The sequence below is a fragment of the Oncorhynchus keta genome, chromosome 14 (genome assembly GCF_023373465.1).
Source record: "Oncorhynchus keta strain PuntledgeMale-10-30-2019 chromosome 14, Oket_V2, whole genome shotgun sequence".
NCBI classification, from domain to species: domain Eukaryota; kingdom Metazoa; phylum Chordata; class Actinopteri; order Salmoniformes; family Salmonidae; genus Oncorhynchus; species Oncorhynchus keta.
In genome coordinates this window covers 46,839,441-46,861,434 of record NC_068434.1, presented here as the reverse complement: position 1 = coordinate 46,861,434, position 21,994 = coordinate 46,839,441, and the positions used below count along the sequence as shown (strand labels likewise).

Sequence of the window (21,994 nt, the reverse complement as noted above, 5' to 3'; positions counted from 1 at the left end):
GACAATCATGCCCATTAAGTGTCCGGCAAGACGACAACGCTCTCTATTCGATTTGTTCTCCCCATAACGTCTTTAAACGTTGAAACTTGTGTTCAGCTAAGGGAACCAGGAGTAAACAAGTGTCTAGATTAAGTCAGGATTCTAAACGTGTCAGCGTTCCATAAGGATATGGTCGGGGTTCAATCAAAATAACAAACAAACAATGACTTCAACGTGTTCTGTCAGAATGCTGAATGTAAACACAGACCGTCAAGAGGGTGAGGTGGTACATGCAAAAGCATTTTCCTAGGTGGATCATGTCACCTCACAAACAGCCACATTGCCAGCTAACAAGTCACTTCTAGTATCAAAAAACCTGTCCTAGTCTGTTTTTGTAAATGGATATGGCACCTTTACAGTCTTTGCCACTTTGAAACTAACTCCAGCTGCTATTTCATGTGACGTAGCACTGTTGTACAGCAGTAGAACTGATCCTGTTCAGATGTTTATGGTGTTTTGGAGATCTAATGAATGTATTTTTCTCTTACAGCTAACTCTACAGAGCACCAAGACCAGAGTGGCTTACTTTGAAGAACTATAGATGTCACCAGGGACGTGTGTGTGCGTGCGTGCTTAACTGTGTGTGTGCGTGCTTAACTGTGTGTGTGCGTGCTTGACTGTGTGTGTGCGTGCTCGACTGTGTGTGTGCGCGTGCTTGACTGTGTGTGTGCATGCGTGCTTGACTGTGTGTGTGCGTGCGTGCTTGACTGTGTGTGTGCGTGCGTGCTTGACTGTGTGTGTGCGTGCTTGACTGTGTGTGTGCATGCTTGACTGTGTGTGTGTCTGTTTGCGTGCGTGCGTGCGTGTGCGTCTGTTTGCGCCCACGTCCATGTGCGTGCACGCGTGTCTGTGTGGACATGTCTCTGGAAAAACTTTATCACTACAGTATATTCCATACTACGTGGCCTTTGGCTCCATTTGCTGGGAGATACTCACCACAACTGTGGTCAAACGATGGACCACTGCCTAGGTCAAAACTAATTTCAGAACTGGAGTTTACATACTGTATAGGCCAAGAGAGACAAATCATGAGTTACACTAATTTACATTCCACTACTTCTTACCTGATATTTACCTTAAAATAACCAAACAATACTTACAATAACTATAGTTTGTGTTATTTGTGATACATTGAAACGAACATACTATTCACCATTTACTAGCAGATAGGTAAAGTATGTTTAATTATGTATCAGTATCCTTACCACTCAAATAAGTGCATAATGAGTATTAACAGGTAAATACCACTGAAAAATTACAGTAAAATATTATCAACTCGTATCACGTCACCTCAAGCCTCTGGCTGCCGTAAGTGAATTTCTGTATAGGTGTTCTCTAGTACGAAGGTACCAAGTGCACTATATTCTGTTCTACCCTTTAAAAGCAGAGTGGAATAGCCTTTGAACTCAGACTGGGTGAAGATGAAGGAATGGTAAGAGTATTACAGTACAATAATCCGGTGTACTTCTAGCACATTTTTCCTGAATCCTGATACTGGGGACCCACAGCGATGCACATTTTTGTTGTTTTGCCCTAGCATTAACACACTTCATTCAACTAATCAGCTCCTCATCAATGCTTAGATTAGTTTATTCAGTTGGGATGGGGCAAAAACGAAAATGTGTGGGGTGAACATTTTGAATCCCCATGACCAGGATTGGGAAACACTGATCTAGCCTATCATTGGTACTTTTGGGAAAAATGTTAGGGTTATGTTTCTTTTTTAGCTCCTTGAACAAACTTGAGTTTGCATTCCTTTCCATTGTATTGATCTAATACAGTGCACTCTGAAACGGTTTGCATATTTTGTTACATTACAGACTTATTCTAAAATATATTAAATCATTTTTTTGCCTCATCAGTCTACACACAATACCCCATAATGACAGAGAAAACAGGTTTGTATAAATGTTTGCTAATGTAAATAAGGTATTTCTGTGTTTTTATTTGTAAAAGTATTCAGCCTGTTTGCTATGAGACTTGAAATTGAGCTCAGGTGCATCCTGTGTCCGTTGGTCATCCTTGAGATGTTTCTACAACTTGATTGGAGTCCACCTGTAGTAAATTCAATTGACTGGACATGACTTGGAAAGGCACACACCTGTCTATATAAGGTCCCTCAGTTGACATTGCATGTCGGAGCAAAAATCAAGCCATGAGGTTGAAGGAATTGTCAGTAGAGCTCAGACACGATTTTGTCGAGGCACCGATCTGGGGAAGGGTACCAAAAATGTCTGCAGCATTTAAAGTCCCACAGAACACAGTGCCCTCCATCATTCTTAAATGGAAGAAGTTTGGAACCACCAAGACTTCTTAGAGCTGGCCACCCGGCCAAACTGCGCAATCAGGAGAGAAGGGCCTTGGTCAGGGAGGTGACCAAGAACCTGATGGTCACTCTGACAGAGCTCTAGAGTTCCTCAGTGGAGATGGTAAAACCTTCCAGAAGAACAACCATCTCTGGTGAAACTAAGATTAAACTCTTTGGACCGAATGCCAAGCGTCACGTCTGCAGGAAACCTGGTAGGTTCCCTACGGTGAAGCATGGTGGTGGCAGCATCATGCTGTGGGGATGCTTTTTAGGGACTGGGAGACTAGTCGGGATCGAGTAGAAACATGAACGGAGCAAAGTACAGAGATCCTTGATGAGAACCTACTCCAGAGCGCTCAGGAACTCAGACTCACCTTCCAACAGGACAATGTCCCTAAGAACACAACCCAGACTACGCAGGAGTGGCTTCAGGACAAGTCTCTGAATGTCCTTGAGTGGCCCAGCCACAGCCCGGAATTGAACCTGATCTAACATCTCTGGAGAGACCTGAAAATAGCTGTGCAGTGACGTTCCCCATCCAACCTGACCGAGCTTGAGAGGATCTGCAGAGAAGAATGGGAGAAACTCCCCAAATACAGCTGTGCCAAGCTGGTAGCGTCATACCCAAGAATACTTGAGGCGCTGCCAAAGGTGCTTCAACAAAGTACTGAGTAAATGGTCTGAATACGTAGTTCAGTTTTCAAAATTAAATTAATTAAAATAACATTTGTCAGCATGGGGTATTGTGAGTCGATAGTTTTTTTCCCCCTGAACAATTTCAGCCATTTTAGAATAAGGCTGTAACATAACAAAATGTGGAAAAGTCAAGGGGTCTGAATACTTTCTGAATGCATTGTTATGTGTCTTATCTGTGAAAACAGTTTTATTTTCTTGTTGGCATTAAACGAGGACAGTGAACAGTGTTTTTATTTTTGAAATACTATTATTTTGCGTGTGTTGTAAGGTGCATTTTTAAACACTATACTATTTTATAGAAAAACTGTATGTTTGAACTGATCATTTGTGACGAATAATTAAAATGTTCAAGAATGACCAAGGTTGTATGAAGCCTTATTTTGTCAATGACTAACAACCGTAACCTGCTAAAATGGTCTTCTTCCCCTCTGCACACAATGGAGAAAATGTTATCCACGCCACTCTGAAAATAACATTATACTTTTGGAATGAATAAAATGTTATGTAACAACCTCCCACACACCCAGTTAGACATATTTAAAAAAGAAACAGATTCTCCAAATATGTAGTTAGTAGCAGTCAGCTCAGATCTCATAATGAGGACAAGGTCTGAAGTGTGTGTGTTTGCACCAGTGGTGGAAGAACTACTAAATTGTCATATCTTAGTAGAAATGACTCAAGTAAAAGTTACCCAGTAAAATACTACTTGAGTAAAAGTATCAGGTTTTACTTAAGTACAGTGGTGGAAAAAAGTACTCTGTTGTCAATCTTGAGTAAAAGTGAAAAGTTCAAGTAATTGCTATACATCAAATGGCTTGTATTAAGTAAACAAGACAACATCTTTTTGCCAGGGGCACACTCCGATGTAATTAACAAACGCAGTGTTTGTGTTTAGTGACTCCGCCAGATCATTGGCTGATTTATTGATAGGCCCATGAATTGTACCATACTACTGTCCTGCCTGAGCATTCAACATTAACCAGTGCTTTTGGGTGTCAGGGAAAATGTATGGGAGTAAAAAATATATATTTTATTTTGAAATGTAGTGGAGTAAAAGTTGTACAAAGTAATTATGTTAAAGTAAAGACTTAAGTATTTTTACTTATTTACTTTACACCACTGGTGTGCACGTGCCTGTGGGATGTAGGTTTTTGTGTGTGTACGCATGTGTTTGTGCATCTCTGTGTGTGTGAGTGTCTCCACGTGTGCGAGCTGAATGCACCCTGAGGGTGAGTGTGATGTCCTGTAACTGTTCCATAATTCCATCCTACTGTCACAAACTATGTCTTCAGCCAGCCTGTGTTCAAGCCTGCTGACTGCAGGGTGTGCAAAGTTGGGCCACCTGATGCAGAGCACATGCAGATCAGTTGAAGATCTGGGAGAGGGATCCAGTCACCCTGCCTGCTGAAGCAGATAGTAACAGAGGTCTGTAAGTCCTTGCCAGCAACCTATCAAGCTTTTGTGTCCAACAGCACGCATTATCACAAGTGGACTGAGGGCCAAGAATACATCCTCCCCACCCTGAATGTCACTGATGCGGGCGAGGTGCAGGAGGGTAGGGGCTGCTGTTGTCATACAAGACCCCAGAATTGAAGGAGTTCAGGGCAGTTGGAAAGAAGGCGATGTGCACAACGGGTGTGAAATTGTCAGATGTGCGTTCTCTGGAGGGTGTGAAGTCGTCAAGGTGTAGAGTTGTTTTATATCACTCACTTATACAGTTCAAGTCGGAAGTTTACATACACCTTATCCAAATACATTTAAACTCAGTTTTTCACAATTCCTGACAATTCCCCCCCCCCCAGAAATTCCTGTCTTAGGTCAGTTAGGTTCACCACTTTATTTTAAGAAAGTGAAATGCCAGAATAATAGTAAAGAGTGATTTATTTCAGCTTTTATTGCTTTCATCAGATTTCCAGTGGGTCAGAAGTTTACATACACTCAATTAGTATTTGGTAGCATTGCCTTTAAATTGTTTAACTTGGGTCGAACGTTTCAGGTAGCCTTCCACAAGCTTCCCACAATAAGTTGGGTGAATTTTGGCCCATTCCTCCTGACACGCTTTTTCGCACACGCTTTTTCAGTTCTGCCCACAATGTTCTATAGGATTGAGGTCAGAGCTTTGTGATGGCCATTCCAATACCTTGACTTTGTTGTCCTTGACTTTGTCCTAGATGATTCCATCTATTTTGTGAAGGGCACCAGTTCTTCCTGCAGCAAAGCACCCCCACAACATGATGCGGCCACCCCCGTGCTTCGCGGTTGGGATGGTGTTCTTCGGCTTGCAAACCCCTTTTTCCTCCAAACATAACGATGGTCATTATGGCCAAACAGTTCTATTTTTGTTTCATCAGGCCAGAGGACATTTCTCCAAAAAGTACAATCTTTGTCCCCATGTGCAGTTGCAAACCGTAGTCTGGCTTTTTTATGGAGGTTTTGGAGCAGTGGCTTCTTCCTTGCTGAGCAGCCTTTCAGGTTATGTCGATATAGGACTCGTTTTACTTTATAGGACTCGTTTTACTGATATAGATACTTTTGTACCTGTTCCCTCCAGCATCTTCACAAGGTCCTTTGCTGTTGTTCTGGGATTGATTTGCACTTTTCGCACCAAAGTATGTTCATCTCTAGGAGACAGAACGTGGCTCCTTCCTAAGCGGTATGACGGCTGCGTGGTCCCATGGGGTTTATACTTGTGTACTATTGTTTGTACATATGAACGTGGTACATTCAGGCGTTTGGAAATTGCTCCCAAAGATGAACCAGACTTGTGGAGGTCTACATCCACATGTACACCTCCAATTGACTCAAATGATGTCAGTTAGCCTGTCAGAAGCTTCTAAAACCATGACATAATTTTCTGGAATTTTCCAAGCTGTTTAAAGGCACAGTCAACTCAGTGTATGTAAACTTCTAACCCACTTGAATTGTGATACAGTGAATTATAAGTGAAATAATCATTGGAAAAATTACTTGTGTCATGCACAAAGTAGATGTCCTAACTGACTAACTTCAAACGTTTGGACACACCTATTAATTCAAGATTTTTCTTCTTTTTTTTTACTCTTTTCTACTTTGTAGAATCATTTTGAAGACATCAAATGAAATAACATAAATCGGATAATGTAGTAACCAAAAAATTGTTAAACAATTCAAAATATATTTTAAATATATTCAAAGTAGCCACTCTTTGCCTTGATGACAGCTTTGTGTACTGTTGGCATTCTCTCAACCAGATTCTTGAGATAGTCTCCTGGAATGCATAACAATTAACAGGAGTGCCCTGTTATAAGCTCATTTGTGGATTTTCATTCCTTTTGAGCCAATCAGTTGTTTGACAAGGTAGGGGTGGTATACAGAAGATAGCCCTATTTGGTAGAAGACCAAGTCCATATAATGGCAAGAACAGCTCAAATAAACAAAGTAATGATGGACTGTCGTTTCTCTTTAAGACATGAAGGTCAGTCAATACAGAAAAGTTCAAGAACTTTGAAAGTTTCTTCAAGCGCTATGACGAAACTGGCTCTCATGAGGACCGCCACAGGAAAGGAAAACCTAGAGTTACTTCTGCTGCAGAGGTTAAGTTCGTTGGAGTTACCAGCCTCAGAAATTCCAGCCCAAATAAACGCTTCACAGATTTAAAGTAACAGACACATCTCAACATCAACTGTTCAGAGGAGACTGCATTAATCAGGCCTTCATGGTTGAATTGCTGCAAAGAAACCACCACTAAAGGATAGCAATAATAAGAAGAGACTTGCTTGGGCCAAGGAACATGAGCAATGGAAATTAGACCCGTGGAAATCTGGCCTTTGGTCTGATTTTGGGTTCCAGCTGCCGTGTCTTTGTGAGACGCAGAGTAAATGAACGAATGATCTCTGCATGTGTGGTTCCCACTGTGAAGCATGGAGGAGGAGGTGTGATGGTATGGGGTTTGCTTTGCTGGTGACACTATCAATGATTTCTTTAGAATTCAAGGCAAACTTTAGCAGCATGGCTACCACAGAATTCTGCAGCGATATGTCATCCTATCTGGTTTGCGCTTAGTAGCACTATAATTTGTTTTTCAACAGGACAATGACCAAACACCTCCAGGCTGTGTAATGGCTATTTGACCAAGAAGGAGAGTGATGGAGTTCTACATCAGATGACCTGGCCTCCAAAATCACCCGACCTCAACCCAATTGAGATGGTTTGGGATAAGTTGGACCGCAGAGTGAGCGAAAAGCAGCCAACATGTGCTCCGCATATGTGGGAACTCCTTCAAGACTGTTAGAAAAGCATTCCAGGTGAAGCTGGTTGAGAGAATTCCAAGAGTGTGCATAGCTGTCATCAAGGAAAAGGGTGGCTGCTTTGAAGAATCTGAAATATTTGTTTGACACTTTTTTTGTTACTACATGATTCCATATGTGTTATTTCATAGTTTTGATGGCTTCACTTTTATTCTACAATGTAGAAAATAGTTGTTGTTTTTTATCGAAATTTGCAACAAATGTGCTTTGTCATTATGGGGTGTGTAGATAGCTGAGGAAAAAAATATTTTTGAATACATTTTTGAATAAGCCTGTAATGTAACAACATTTGGAAAAAGTCTAGGGGTCTGAATACTTTCCGAAGGCACTGTATCTATTTAATGCCTCTCTTTCTCTGTCTTACTTTCTGTTCCTCTTTCTCTTCTCTCTCTCTCTCTGTTTGCAATTACAGACGGCTGTTGCAGCTGTGCTGTGTAGTGAGCAAACTCATCATTATCATTATCTATCAGCCATCATCTCCCTCTCTCTATCCCTGTCATCTTCTCTCCCCCAGCCCCATAAAATGTGCAGCTGTTGCTAGAAAGCTGTTTATGGGTTTCCACTGTGTTAGAATGCTAATGAGTGCTCAACGTTGAGAGTCACTAACGAGAAGCCAATAGTAAATTATTAATGATGAGATTATTATTTGGGACAGGGTGGGTGAGGGGAGGCTGGACATAATGATGTTCTTACAATTCTTTATCCCATCATAATAAATCATTATCTATACAGATCTTTGGGCTCTGCCCGTGTACTGATGCATTTCTTGTTTGTTACCTGCAAAACATCCTCCTCTCTCTCTCTGCAGTAATCTCCTCCATCTCAGAGTGTCGTGACAGATTGCTGTTGCCTGAATGTTGTCTATTAGTCAGACTAACGAAGTCGTCCAGTGGGCCCCAGGGGGATTTCAGTCTGTTTTTAAACCCAAATTATAGTAGTATAAAAATTACCTCAGAACGAACTGCATGTCCGGAGGGCATTAATTAGATGGCAAGACAAATCTTTTTATTTTCTTGCCCTGTTTTACTGACCCAGTTTTAGGCTTACTAGTCTGTTGTGTTGAGGTGCAATTGAGAGACTGTGAAGGGACATGGAGGAGGAGGGAGATTTGCATAGTTTATCTGCCAGAAGCCGCCTCCTCTCCTGGGGTGCATCTAAATAGTATCAGGGTCTTCCTCTTCTCGTCTTCTCTCCTCCATCTGATTCTGCACTGACTGGACAGGTAAAAGACATGTCCTGGTACACCAATGCCATGGTTACTGTATACAGTGGGGCAAAAAAGTATTTAGTCAGCCACCAATTGTGCAAGTTAAATATATAATAATATATGCCATTTAGCAGACGCTTTTATCCAAAGCGACTTACAGTCATGTGTGCATACATTCTACGTATGGGTGGACCCGGGGATCGAACCCACTACCCTGGCGTTACAAGCGCCATGCTCTACCAACTGAGCTACAGAAGGACCAGACCAAGTTCTCCCACTTAAAAAGATGAGAGAGGCCTGCAATTTTCATCATAGGTACACTTCAACTATGACAGACATAATGAGGAAAAAAATCCAGAAAATCACATTGTAGGATTTTTAATGAATTTATTTGCAAATTATGGTGGAAAATAAGTATTTGGTCACCTACAAACAAGCAAGATTGCTGGCTCTCACAGACCTGTAACTTCTTCTTCTTCTCCTGTTGCGACGAGCAATCCCGGATCCGGGATCGTAATTATAGCCTCAAGCTCATTACCATAACGCAACGTTAACTATTCATGAAAATCGCAAATGAAATAAATATATTGGCTCTCAAGCGTAGCCTTTTGTTAACAACACTGTCATCTCAGATTTTCAAAATATGCTTTTCAACCATAGCAAAACAAGCATTTGTGTAGGAGTATTGATAGCTAGCATAGCATTAAGCCTAGCATTCAGCAGGCAACATTTTCACAAAAACAAGAAAAGCATTCAAATAAAATCATTTACCTTTGAAGAACTTCGGATGTTTTCAATGAGGAGACTCTCAGTTAGATAGCAAATGTTCCGTTTTTCCAAAAAGATTATTTGTGTAGGAGAAATCGCTCCGTTTTGTTCATCACGTTTGGCTGAGAAAACCCCCCGAAAATTCAGTCATTAAAACGCAAACTTTTTTCCAAATGAACTCCATAATATGGACAGAAACATGGCAAAGGTTGTTTAGAATCAATCCTCAAGGTGTTTTTCACATATCTATTCGATGATAAGTCATTCGTGGCAGTTTGTTCTCTTCTGAATCACATGGGAAAATACATGCAGCTGGAGATTACGCACCAATTTCGACGGAGGACACCAGGCGGACACCTGGTAAATGTAGTCTCTTATGCTCATTCTTCCAATGATATGCCTACAAATACGTCACAATGCTGCAGACACCTTGGGGAAACGACAGAAAGTGTAGGCTCGTTCCTGGCGCATTCACAGCCATATAAGGAGACATTGGAACACAGTGCCTCAAAAATCTGTCTCACTTCCTGTTTGAAGTTTCATCTTGGTTTTGCCTGTAGCATCAGTTTGGTGGCACTCACAGATAATATCTTTGCAGTTTTGGAAACGTCAGAGTGTTTTATTTCCAAAGCTGTCAATTACATGCATAGTCGAGCATCTTTTCGTGACAAAATATCTTGTTTAAAACGGGAATGTTTTTTCAGCCAAAAATGAAATACTGCCCCTAGAGTCTCAAGAGGCTCCTCTGTCCTCCACTCGTTACCTGTATTAATGGCACCTGTTTGAACTTATCAGTATAAAAGACACCTGTCCACAACCTCAAACAGTCACACTCCAACCTCCACTATGGCCAAGACCAAAGAGCTGTCAAAGGACACCATAAACAAAATTGTAGACCTGCACCAGGCTGGGAAGACTGAATCTGCAATAGGTAAGCAGCTTGGTTTGAATAAATCAACTGTGGGAACAATTATTAGGAAATGGAAGACATACAAGACCACTGATAATCTCCCTCGATCTGGGGCTCCACGCAAGATCTCACCCCGTGGGGTCAAAATGATCACAAGAACAGTGAGCAAAAATCCTAGAACCACACGAGGGGACCAAGTGAATGACCTGCAGAGAGCTGGGACCAAAGTAACAAAGCCTACCATCAGCAAGGGCATTGAAGATGAAACGTGGCTGGGTCTTTCAGCATGACAATGATCCCAAACACACCGTCCGGGCAATGAAGGATCGGCTTCGTAAGAAGCATTTCAAGGTCCTGGAGTGGCCTAGCCAGTCTCCAGATCTCAACCCCATAGAAATTCTTTGGAGGGAGTTGAAAGTCCGTGTTGCCCAGCAACAGCCCCAAAACATCACTGCTCTACAGGAGATCTGCATGGAGGAATGGGCCAAAATACCAGCAACAGTGTGTGAAAACCTTGTGAAGACTTACAGAAAACGTTTGACCTTTGTCATTGCCAACAAAGGGTATATAACAAAGTATTGAGATAAACTTTTGTTATTGACCAAATACTTATTTTCCACCATCATTTAAAAATTAATGAATTAAAAATCCTACAATGTGATTTTCTAATTTTGTCTGTCATAGTTGAAGTGTACCTGTGATGAAAATTACAGGCCCCTCTCATCTTTTTAAGTGGGAGAACTTGCACAATTGGTGGCTGACTAAATACTTTTTTGCCCCACTGTATGTTGTAATAGAAATAAGGCCATGGTCATGAATAAATGGCACTGATCGCCACTGATTCACACCAAAGTAAACAAGACAAAACAGTACAGATAAACTGGTAAAAATGGTGAGCAAGTGAGGTTTGAAAAAATACAAATATAAGTACAAACAGTACAATCAGTTAAACAGAGCTCCAAGGCCCATCCATGGCTGCGCCCCTGCCCAGTCATGTGAAATCCATAGATTAGGGCCTAATACATTTAATTAAATTGACTGATTTCATTCAACTCAACAAAATATCTGATATTGTTACATGTTGTGTATACATTTTTGTTCAGTATACATGATATACTCAGTATACAATAAAAAAACATGTTGAGATACACCCAAAAGAGGGGAGGTCCATAGTTGAGCTCTCTGGACCATGGCTCTGTTGGCGAGTCAGGACCGGGACCCAGCAGCTGTAAAGTGGTACACAAGGGAGCAGAGGTAGTACCGGAGAGGTAGGAGGAGCAGGACAGGGATGTAATTGGTACCTCTGTTGTTTGTATTCTGTACACCAGAGCTGTGAGACACGCCAGATGCTCTCTTTGCTCTGCTTTCCTTTCTATTGATTGTATCCCAAAAGACATGACTTTGTCTGTTTGGATACGGTGACAGACATGGTCAATCCTCAAGAAACAGGGAACCGCATCCTCAAGTTCTGTGCGACACACACATCCCAGCAATTTGGCTTCAGTCTCTGATGCAGAGAGTTCATTTAAAGTGCTATGATGGAAATCTTTAGAGATGATTTGTTTGATACATTTTGGAATTATGTCAGGAAACACAGAACATCCGAAAAAGTCCTCGTCCAAGTGAACCAGCTTGTTGTATTTGTAGTGTTTGTGATTTGGGTACAGTGTAGTACTATCTACATAACTGCCGGATATAGTGGCAGAATGCACTACAGAAGGCAGTGCTGGTCCAGTAATATAATTTTATTGTTCAGTGTTCATTAACTGGCCCATGCCTCCTTCCATACGACTCTCCCGATAACAATAAAATGATGGCACGCTTCCTGTTTAACATTAATAACACAAACACACACACATATAGAGAAGGGGTTCTTCCTCACAGGCGCTCTGAACAGCTGAGGAAACAGAACTCAAATTCAGCTAAAAGCTACATGTTGCTTCTTTTCCATGCAGTTTCCTGTCCAAAAATCCATATTTTCAAGCCTGGACTATTTATCCAACTACTCTTTCCTCTCTCTCTCTCTCTCTCTCTCTCTCTCTCTCTCTCTCTCTCTCTCTCTCTCTCTCTCTCTCTCTCTCTCTCTCTCTCTCTCTCTCGCTCACTCACTCACTCACTCACTCACTCACTCACTCACTCACTCACTCACTCACTCACTCACTCACTCACTCACTCACTCACTCACTCACTCACTCACTCACTCACTCACTCACTCACTCACTCACTCTTAACATTTCACTGCCTCTCTCTCATTCCCCCTCTCGAATCTGCCTCCACCTCTCCATTTTTTTGCTCTTGTTCCCCCTCTATTCTTCTCTCTCCCACAGTCTGCTGTGGATTAGTGACCTGTTTATCATTCAAGGCTCTAACTTTCTCTGCCTCGTCATACTGCTTTCTTCTTCTTTCTTTTCTCTGCTGATGCCATTCGCTGGCTCGTCCCCGCTGCTGTAGCCACTTCATTATCCACTGTCTCTCTTCCTGTGTGAGTGTCAGTCTTTCTGCCTTGCAGAGTCCCGTCTTTTATTGTGCTTAGGCAGAGTTGAATAGCTAGAGGTAGAGAGCGTTATGCATGTGTCTGGGACAGTGCTGGGTTTCTTTTATTAATCACACACCCTGTCATCGTGGAGTATTACATAGACACATGAAAGACCAATGAGACTGAATAACCCAGCTAGGTATGGAGGGGTGTAGCATCGTGCAGTGAAACAAACTGTATGAAAGTAACCATGGACTTCATGTTTGGCTGTTTATACAATTCACACTTAGTTGGTAGTGTGGTTGTTTGGTTGGTTTTAGTTTGTTGGTTGAGGACAGTTTGTTTGTGTAGTTTGTGCATGGACTATAGATCTGATGTTGTTTGTGTGTTTGCATTGACTAAGTTTTTGTTAGTCCTTTCATGTCTCAAGCCACTGGCTCTCTCTAGGGCCTGTAATAACCTGTTTGCCTGTGTGTGTGTGTGTGTGTGTGTGTGTGTGTGTGTGTGTGTGTGTGTGTGTGTGTGTGTGTGTGTGTGTGTGTGTGTGTGTGTGTGTGTGTGTGTGTGTGTGTGTGTGTGTGTGTGTGTGTGTGTGTGTGTGTCACATCACAAAACACAGCAACACACTCTGGACTGTCATCTCCACTGCTTTGATGTGTGTGTATCAGTGTATGATGTGTATATTGAGGACAGGACTCTGTTACTATGCATTAGGGTGATTAAAACACTTCCAGTACACAGTCATCTCCACTGCATTTGATGATGTGTGTGTATCAGAACAAATCATGAAACATGTCTGTCTTCAGTCTGTAGTATCACTCTTATCCAGGAAGCCACCCTCCTGTAGAAATGGCCTGACTAACAAGTGAGTTTATTTTCACCCTACCATTCTAGATTAAGAAAGGGGTAAAAAGTTGGTGAAGGCAGATGCCCCAGGGGCAGAGACAGACTCTATTTTTACTAGTGCTCTCAGCTGTAAGGACATTTATATTGACAACTTTGGGTCTTTTGGGCATCATGCTATACTGTTTAAATGTCAGACACCAGTGTTGGCTATAACCATTGTATAGTGGTTTCATGGTGGGTTGTATGGTGGATGGACGGTATGTGCCTGCAAGGTTTCTTTGTTTTCTGGCTGCCAGAACCACAGACAACAATGTGACGTATTCTCCAGAGGCATGGACAGCTCAGGGAAAAATGTCTAGACTGCAGCAGAACAGCCACACCTGTCTCCAGTTGTAATCAGAGCCAAACTGCAGAAACCAATCAGGGCCTCTTCTTAACCCAGGAGCAGGTTTTCTTTTTTTGTTTTTTCTTTGACCCAAGCAGGTGAAGAAGTATGAGGTTATTGGGGAGACCGAGCATATGGTGGAGAAGGAGTTTTAACGTAAGAAAGGAACTTATGATTTCAACAAGGATTGAACCTTCAAAGACCAAGATTGGAGGACCATCTACTGGTGATGAAGTGTTTGATTTGAGTTTTGTATATCAGGAACGCTGACGAAACCTGATAGTAATAAACCAGTTTAACCCTTCACATGGACTGGTCATGGGTGTTTTGTATGTGTAAATGCTGCCTTACTAAGATCTTGGGGCCGAAACCACAACATAGATGGAGAATGTGGGCAAGACAATTTTTTGGGGGGAGGTTGTTTTAAGGACAGACAACCATAGAAGATCTGTTGAAGCAATTAGTGACTTCCAATAACATGCAACAAGAAGCCAATCGTCACAAGGAGTGGACCAAAATGCAGCATGGTATGTTTCCATCCTTTTTATTTGGAAGAGAACTCAAATAAAAAAAACAATAAAGTGAACATCGAAACATGAAGCTCAGAGTAGTGCTCACAGGCAACTATGCCTAGACATAGTCAAGATCCCACAAATCACAATGGGTAAATGGCTACCTAAATATGATCCCCAATCAGAGACAACGATAAACAGCTGCCTCTGATTGGGAACCATACCAGGCCAACATTGACATATAATTCCCCTAGATAACCCACCCTTAATCACACCCTGACCTAACCAACATAAAGAATAAACAGCTCTTTATGGTCAGGGCGTGACAGTAAGCAGAAACCAATTGCTTGTTTAGTAGAGGAACAAAGGAAGTGTCAACTGCAGGTGAATATGGACGTGCAAAAGTTAACTGCTGAAATCACTGCAGTGAAAATTGCTCAAAAGACCGCTGGTCTACCTATCGTGGCCACTCGGTATCTGCAGAAAATGACGCCGACTGATGATGTTGAGGTTTTCCTAAAGACATTTTGGTGCACGGCAGAACGTGAGGGAAAGGCCACAGATAAAATGGGTGGAAATACTGGCTCCATTTCTTTGTGTGACCACAGGTGTGGTCTGATCTGGAGGCAACAGAAGCCAATGACTATGACACACTGAAGAAGGAAATATTAGAATGGTTGGGAGTCATTGTCTCTTTGAGGGTCCAGCGGTTCCATACTTGGATGTATCAACACGAGAAGGCACCCAGGTCACAGATGTTTGACCTGGTTCCCCTAGCAAAAAAATGGCTAGAGCCCAGAAGCCTCAGTACTGGGGACATTGTGTAAAGAATATTGATTGACCACTACATCCGGGCCTTACCTTACGAGCTAAAGAAGGTTGTCAGCCAGGGCAGTCCCAAAACAGCAGATGGAGTGGTGGACCTTGTTCAGAGATGCGAAGCAACTGACAAACTGCTCAAATCCAGTCGTCTGGACAGAACCACACAGGAAAAGGGAGGCCTCAAAGAAGGAGGACGCAAGACATCTCAACTGCAGACTCCCCGGGTTTGGAAAGGAAGAATCCAAAGAGTGGATGGGGAACACGGGCACCAGGATCAGGGTTTCCAACCTGAAGCAAAGACGAGGAATATTGGGGTTGATACTGACACCCGGGTGTGCTACCGCTGTGGCGAACTGGGACACATCGCATGGCACTGTCACAAGAAGGAGGAACCCATGCAGGTCGACATTTCCAATCTACACCACTGCCATATCATTTCGGTGCAAGCCCCCCGCCACCCACCGCACCTCAGTCTGGTACGGGTGTCGAGGGAAAGAAGTATATGCTTTGCTAGACTCCAGGAGCATGGTCTCCCTAAACAGGCCATCACTATTAAACCCAGCAGCAGAGGACTGCCGCTGCAACCAGGGACATCGCCTGTGTACACGGGGACATCAAAACTTACCCAACCGCAGATGTAGAGGTTAACAGAGGTAACCTAGGGTTGATTGAGAACCTACCACATCCCGTGCTACTGGGTTGCGACTGTCCATATTTTTAAGAATTGTGGAAAGAATTACAGTACAAAGGAGATGGCTGTGCCAGTAATAGGGCAAGCCAGGTATCATTTACATTTTCCAGTGAAAAGAAAATGAAACCACTACAAAATAACTCCCTGACCTATGAAAGGAAAATTAATAAATTGGTACTTACCTTCCTGACTCCCGTAGCCGACACTCGAGTTCTCCTGGGAGAAGAAGGGGAAAGAGACCCCGTGGGGATATATGGGTCAGAAATGGGAGAAGAGGAGGAACGGGAAGTAACACAGTTTAAGGGAAGGTTTTGGTACTGCTCAGCTAGAAGACTCCACACTACAGAACACCAGACAGAATGTCAAGGTAATAGATGGTGTACCTATAAATCCTGCTAATGTATTCACCTTCTCCATTTTTCCATGAGGAACAATCTCTTATACCAGGTGGAGAGTTTGGAAAGTAAAGGAAATATTTGTTTCTCATGGGCTAGAATGCACCCTTATCTCCTTTAGGAAGTAAGGTAGTCTACCCTTGCTTCCAATAAACAAAAGTGAAAAGACAATGCACACATTGAATCAGTTCTTCAGTTGATATAAGAAACATACTGTAAGGTTATGTTATTGATGCTAAGTGTTATTGTTGTTGGAATACTCATACAGTCGGTGTTACATCTGAAAATGTTAAACTAACTGAGAGTTAGTTCAGATTTATGGGGGAGTGTTATAGAGTGATAAACTATGCTGGGTTATCTAACCAATGGGCGGCGCTATCACCGGTCAGAGGTTGGTAACTGTTCTGTGAGAAATAGAGAGAGTTAGTTGAGTATTGGTCTCCATGATAGATAGTGATGTAAATCAGTTCCTAATAAATGACAAGTAAAGATTACATCCTGTGTCCTAAATTATATGTTGGTCTATTCAAGATACTACAGTTTCCATCCAATCCAGGTGTTAGTATAATTTAATTATGACAATGTGCTTTCATCAATTGAAAGCCCTTAATCTATTTTATGACAATTTGTAAGATTTCTTGTTTGCATAAAATAGACGCAGACCAGTCTTTAAATAATAGGTAATAGAATTTATTCTCGGAGCGCGCTACCACTCAAACACATGCATCAGTTTAAATACAGATCATGACGTCATTTCACTGCCTTAACCGAACCCCCTCCTCTCGACAGGACAAAGTAAGGTGAAAAGTTCATTCTAACTTACTAACACACTCCCAGATAACTTTTGACCCCTCAACATTATCGATCACCACTGAACTGACAGTTTTATTTAACAGAAACCCTAGGAATGCACTCGCTGCCTAATCTAAAAACCCCAGAGCTAAGTTTCAGGTTGGGTCAACCATAGGCTTTACACAGTCCACAACCCATTTGTTCCTGCCCAGTTGGAATGGTGTTCTTTAACATTTTATTACTCCTTTCTCCTGTCACACAATTTCTTCTTATGAACTCATATTGTCTATTAAACATACAGAGTATAAGTTAACCTAGATACAATTCTATTTAAAATGGGGATATTGTTTATTCATTTATCCATAATAAATTCAACACCAGGCCACGAGAAGTAGTTTTGTGCGATTTCCTTCATGTGAACTATTCCACAACTAGAACAAGGAAATCCACCTAAGATCTGGTACAATGCCCTCTAGAACAGCGCTGGCACACTTGTGATTCCAGACAGACAACAATACTTAAAGAGCCCTTTGTGCATCACGACAGATCAGCAGCTCCTTTGACTGTTTATCCACGTGTATGTGCAAGTAGGCTAGGCTGAGGTCGATTTTGCTAAAGGTTGTCGATGTGTGGTAGTAGATACTGCTCAGCGAATGAGACATGGGTTAATTGTAACTTTCAAGTCTCCACATATCCTGATTCCACCATCCTTCTTAAGGACTTGTACGATGGGTGTTGCCCATTAACTCATGCTGACCAGCTCCATTACTTTGTTCTTGACTAAAGCGTCAGCTTCGATTTGGTCTGATAGCATAAGGTACGGGTCGTGCTTTCAGAAATGTTGGTTTACTGTCTGGCTTAATGCTAAGCTTCATTGTAATGTTTGTCATGCTACCCAGCTCTCTATTAACCCCATAAGGTCAATGTCCTTCCCCTGCGGAAATTGAATTAGCATATAATTTAAAAAATCCCCATAAAACTGTATGCGTTTAAGCTAGAGATATCTATTTATTTATATTGGATGCGTCTCAATTCACCCCATCCGCCTATGTAACACTTCCGCATTTGCGGTGAAAGGTGACAGCACCAGAGCAGAGCTTGTCAGACCATGAGACATCCCAAAAGTTGGGTCTTCTCAATAAATCGTCTGTAGCGTCCGAATGGTTTGGCCTGCAAAGTATTATGACCCCTCTATGGAAAGATGAGACTCTCACGAGCATGATTGTGTTCTCCATTTTGACATAAAAGACTGTAAAAATACTAGGTCATTTTGGAAATCTGTACACAAGTATTCCCACACATAACAGAGATATACAAAACATGAAGAACACCTGCTCTTTCCATGACATAGACTGGCCGGGTGATACCAGATGAAAGCTTTGATCCCTCATTGATGTCAGCTGTTATTAAATCCACTTCAGTCAGTCTAGATCAGCCAAACTCCACTGGCGGTCCGGGTCTGGACCCAGAGAAGGGTCCGTCTCATTCAATTTTCGCCGACACATTCGATGTTAATACACACATGAAATGTGACTTTTCCAGTCATGTTTGGTTTCATTGCAATCAACTGGTTTGTTTGTAACACAACCAAACGTGATGGGTCATTTCGCGGGACATATTGACTGAAAGAAACCGATTTGAAGACAACAAGTAATGACATCATTGTGCACCAATGATATGACCACTGTTTTGTTGATTGACTGCATTTTAACCAAATGACCACTGAGCATCTTGAAATCTAGCTGGGTAGATAGCCAATGGGCTGAGGTAAACGGCAATATGTAATGTTTATGTGTTGGAAGACCAACCCATGTAGTAAACTCCGGTCTAAAGAGGGTCATTCGCCATTGAAGAAGGAGCAACATGTTACGCACAGCGTTGTTTTGCGAAAGCGTGTCTTCAGCTGTTTATATATCAATCAGTATGGCGACTAAGTCAGGGAAAGCTAAATCTAAGTCTAGATATACAGATGTACACACAATTGTAGGAAAAATTGATCTGGAAAATGAGACAGAGATTGTTGGAGGACGATTCATTTAGCGATTCCCAAATGGAGGAATATTTTTTGAACGGAGAGGACATCGTTTTGGACTGGTAAGTTTTTCTCATGCCAATGCCGTTGTTTGAAATTAATAATATAAAATATTGTTTGTGAAATGAAATAGCCTGAGGGGAGGGCAGGCCCACAACAATGGCCAAAGTGAAATGGAGACAGTAGATACAGCTGGTCTGTTGTAATATAATAAAGACAGTAGATATAGCTGGTCTGTCATAATATAATAGAGCCAGTAGATCTAGCTGAAATGTCATAATATAAAATAGACAGTAGATCTAGGTGAAATGTCATAATATAAATGAGACGGTAGATCTAGCAGGTCTATAATAATATATTCAACCTTATGTTCCCTGTACTCTATATATATCTGTTTATTATACCTGTTGATACAGGGCTCATATGTGAAACTGAACATTTTCTTTCACAGTGACACTGACTCCGAATGGGAGCCCCCAGTGCCAAGGTGTCCATCCCCCAATGTAGCTGGTTCATCCAGCTCCTGCCACAAGTGGTGTTCATCTGTCCAAATTTATTTCTGCAGGCATGGATGTGCCTCAGGGCCAAAAGGGCACAGCATGGAGGCGTCGCTGTGTTCTTTGCAAAATGAAGTCCCCCATCACCTGCACCACATGCTTTAAAGCAGAAAGAGACTGCTATGGCACCTGGCATCAGCAGCACAATATTGTGTAGAGGACTGAGGGTGTTCCAAATATTGAAAGTGTTATTTTGTAAATGTATATATATATTTTTCATGTTTTTTTCTCCATTTTCCGGGGGGTGTGTTAGAGATCCATTTTGGTATTTTGCATATAGTTATTCCATTCAAAATGTATAACTTCACCAATTTGGCCACTTGGAACATTTGGGCTACTTGTGTGGGACACCTGGGTGATTTCATGATAAATGTCATGTAGCACACTCATTTTGGAAGTTATCATTCTGAAACTTTGCACAAGTACTGTTGCCCTCTTATGTTTTTCACTGGAATTGTCCCCATCATCCTATCTGAATGTTTGTTTTGTCTTGTTCATTTTAAAGATGATGATACATGTTTTTTCCATTGTATTATCTAAACCAGATCTATTTTGTTATATTCTCCTACATTCAATTCACATTTACACAAACTTCAGAGTGTTTTCTTTCAAATGAAATCAAGAATATGCATATCCTTGGTACTGAGCCTGAGCTAGAGGCAGTTAGATTTGGGTATGTCTTCAGGCGGAAATTGAAAAAAGTAGGGGGCTGTGAGAGGTTAAACAAGGCGTACAGAGACTTGCAACACCTTATGAAGAAAGACACCCAACTTGACCTCAATTAGATCACCTTGTCGGACTATTGGAGGAAAGGCCTCATCCCCAGAGGACTCCATATTATGAAGTTTCCAGCTAACGGAGCACAAGGTAAAACTGAATTTAGAGATAAATGTGAAGCTATTCTCAACAAGTGTTCTTTTGACCTAATGCTACTTCTAATAGAATAATCTAAAAAGGACAGACAAGTAGTCCAAACAGAAATTGAAGAAGTAGAAAGGAAAAATCACAGAACACAGTGACAATTCTAACAAAACAAAATGTGATGAGATCTTGAAAGAGAAAGTAGACACGTTCACTCTGACATTAAAGCAAGACAAGCTAAGAACATTTAGAAGAGATTAAGTAGACTATAGAGATGGCAAGGTCTTTCCCCGGAGAAAACCAACCTGCAAGAAGTCAGAATCACATCCACAGAGGAGGAAGCCTATGATGAGGATAATCCCAGACACTCGGAGGCCAGCTCCTCCCAAGATTTTTTAGACCAGGAAGAGGAGTCACACAGGTTCCTCAACAAGAGAGGGAGAGGACGCGGAAGAGGCCAACACAGAGGGGGAAGAGGAAATCAAGACTATCCAACCACATGGACCAGAACAAGGCTGTGATCAACATTTCTGGAAAACCCCTTTCTGATTATTGTTTACGGGTCTTATCTAAAGCACTGTCCTTTGCCCCCACATACTCAACTAATGAATTCAATACAAATGTCGATCTATTTAGTTTCTACAGGAATCTACATCTGAAGGCCTGGTACAAGCAAAACATCTCTCCAACTACAGACACCGGTGTCTCGGGTCAGGCAGTTTCTGTACCCTCAAAAAACAAATTTTAAGCCCAAGTCTACCTTTGTCCCTTCGTCCAGAATGCCACACTAAATTAATTTACCAAGTAGGTGAATGTTGATGTGGAGAATCGGGTAAAATGGACTCTAACCAAGACAGAGAGGGATGCTGTTCAATCATTGTCCAAAAATGTATAGGTTGTGGTTAAAAAAGCAGACAAAGATGGCGCTAAAGTAGTGTGGAGTAAAGACAAATATGTGACAGAAGCCTACCGTCAATTAGACAATGATGAATTCTACCAACCTTCAACCCTACAGAGGACCTAAAAACTGAATTGAAAGGGATCCTCACAGAAGCTAAGGAGAATGGCTACATTTCAGACAATGAGTTAAATTTTATTTTCAATGGCAGTCCACGTATGGCTTATTTTCTATCTTCATCCAAAAGTCCACAAGAATCTTGAAAACACCCCAGGCAGACCAGTCATTAGTGGTAATGGAAGCCTGACAGAACCCATCTCTAAGTACATTGATGACTTTATTCAGCCTTTTCTGACGTCACTCCCAGCCTATCGTCAAGATACCACAGATGTGTTGAACAAAATGAAGGAATGTATCAATATAGGTAGAGCTTCCTTTTTAGTCACCATGGATGTGGAGTCTCTATACACCACCATTGAACATGAACAAGGATGGGCAGCTATGCACCATTTT

General features: G+C 41.8%; 1 protein-coding gene across 2 annotated transcripts in view; it reads left to right on the top strand.

Moving 5' to 3' along the window:
- nf2a (NF2, moesin-ezrin-radixin like (MERLIN) tumor suppressor a) overlaps positions 1–3,400 on the top strand; it is a 65,540-nt gene extending 62,140 nt beyond the window's left edge. For both annotated transcript variants that reach the window (XR_008064107.1, XM_035786258.2), the window contains one exon: positions 530–3,400. Coding sequence is in view for 1 of the 2 variants with exons in the window: in XM_035786258.2 (XP_035642151.1) it covers positions 530–580 (51 nt within the window). In the remaining variant the exon portion in view is untranslated. The remainder of the gene's footprint in view (positions 1–529) is intronic.
- Positions 3,401–21,994: the final 18,594 nt, after the last annotated feature.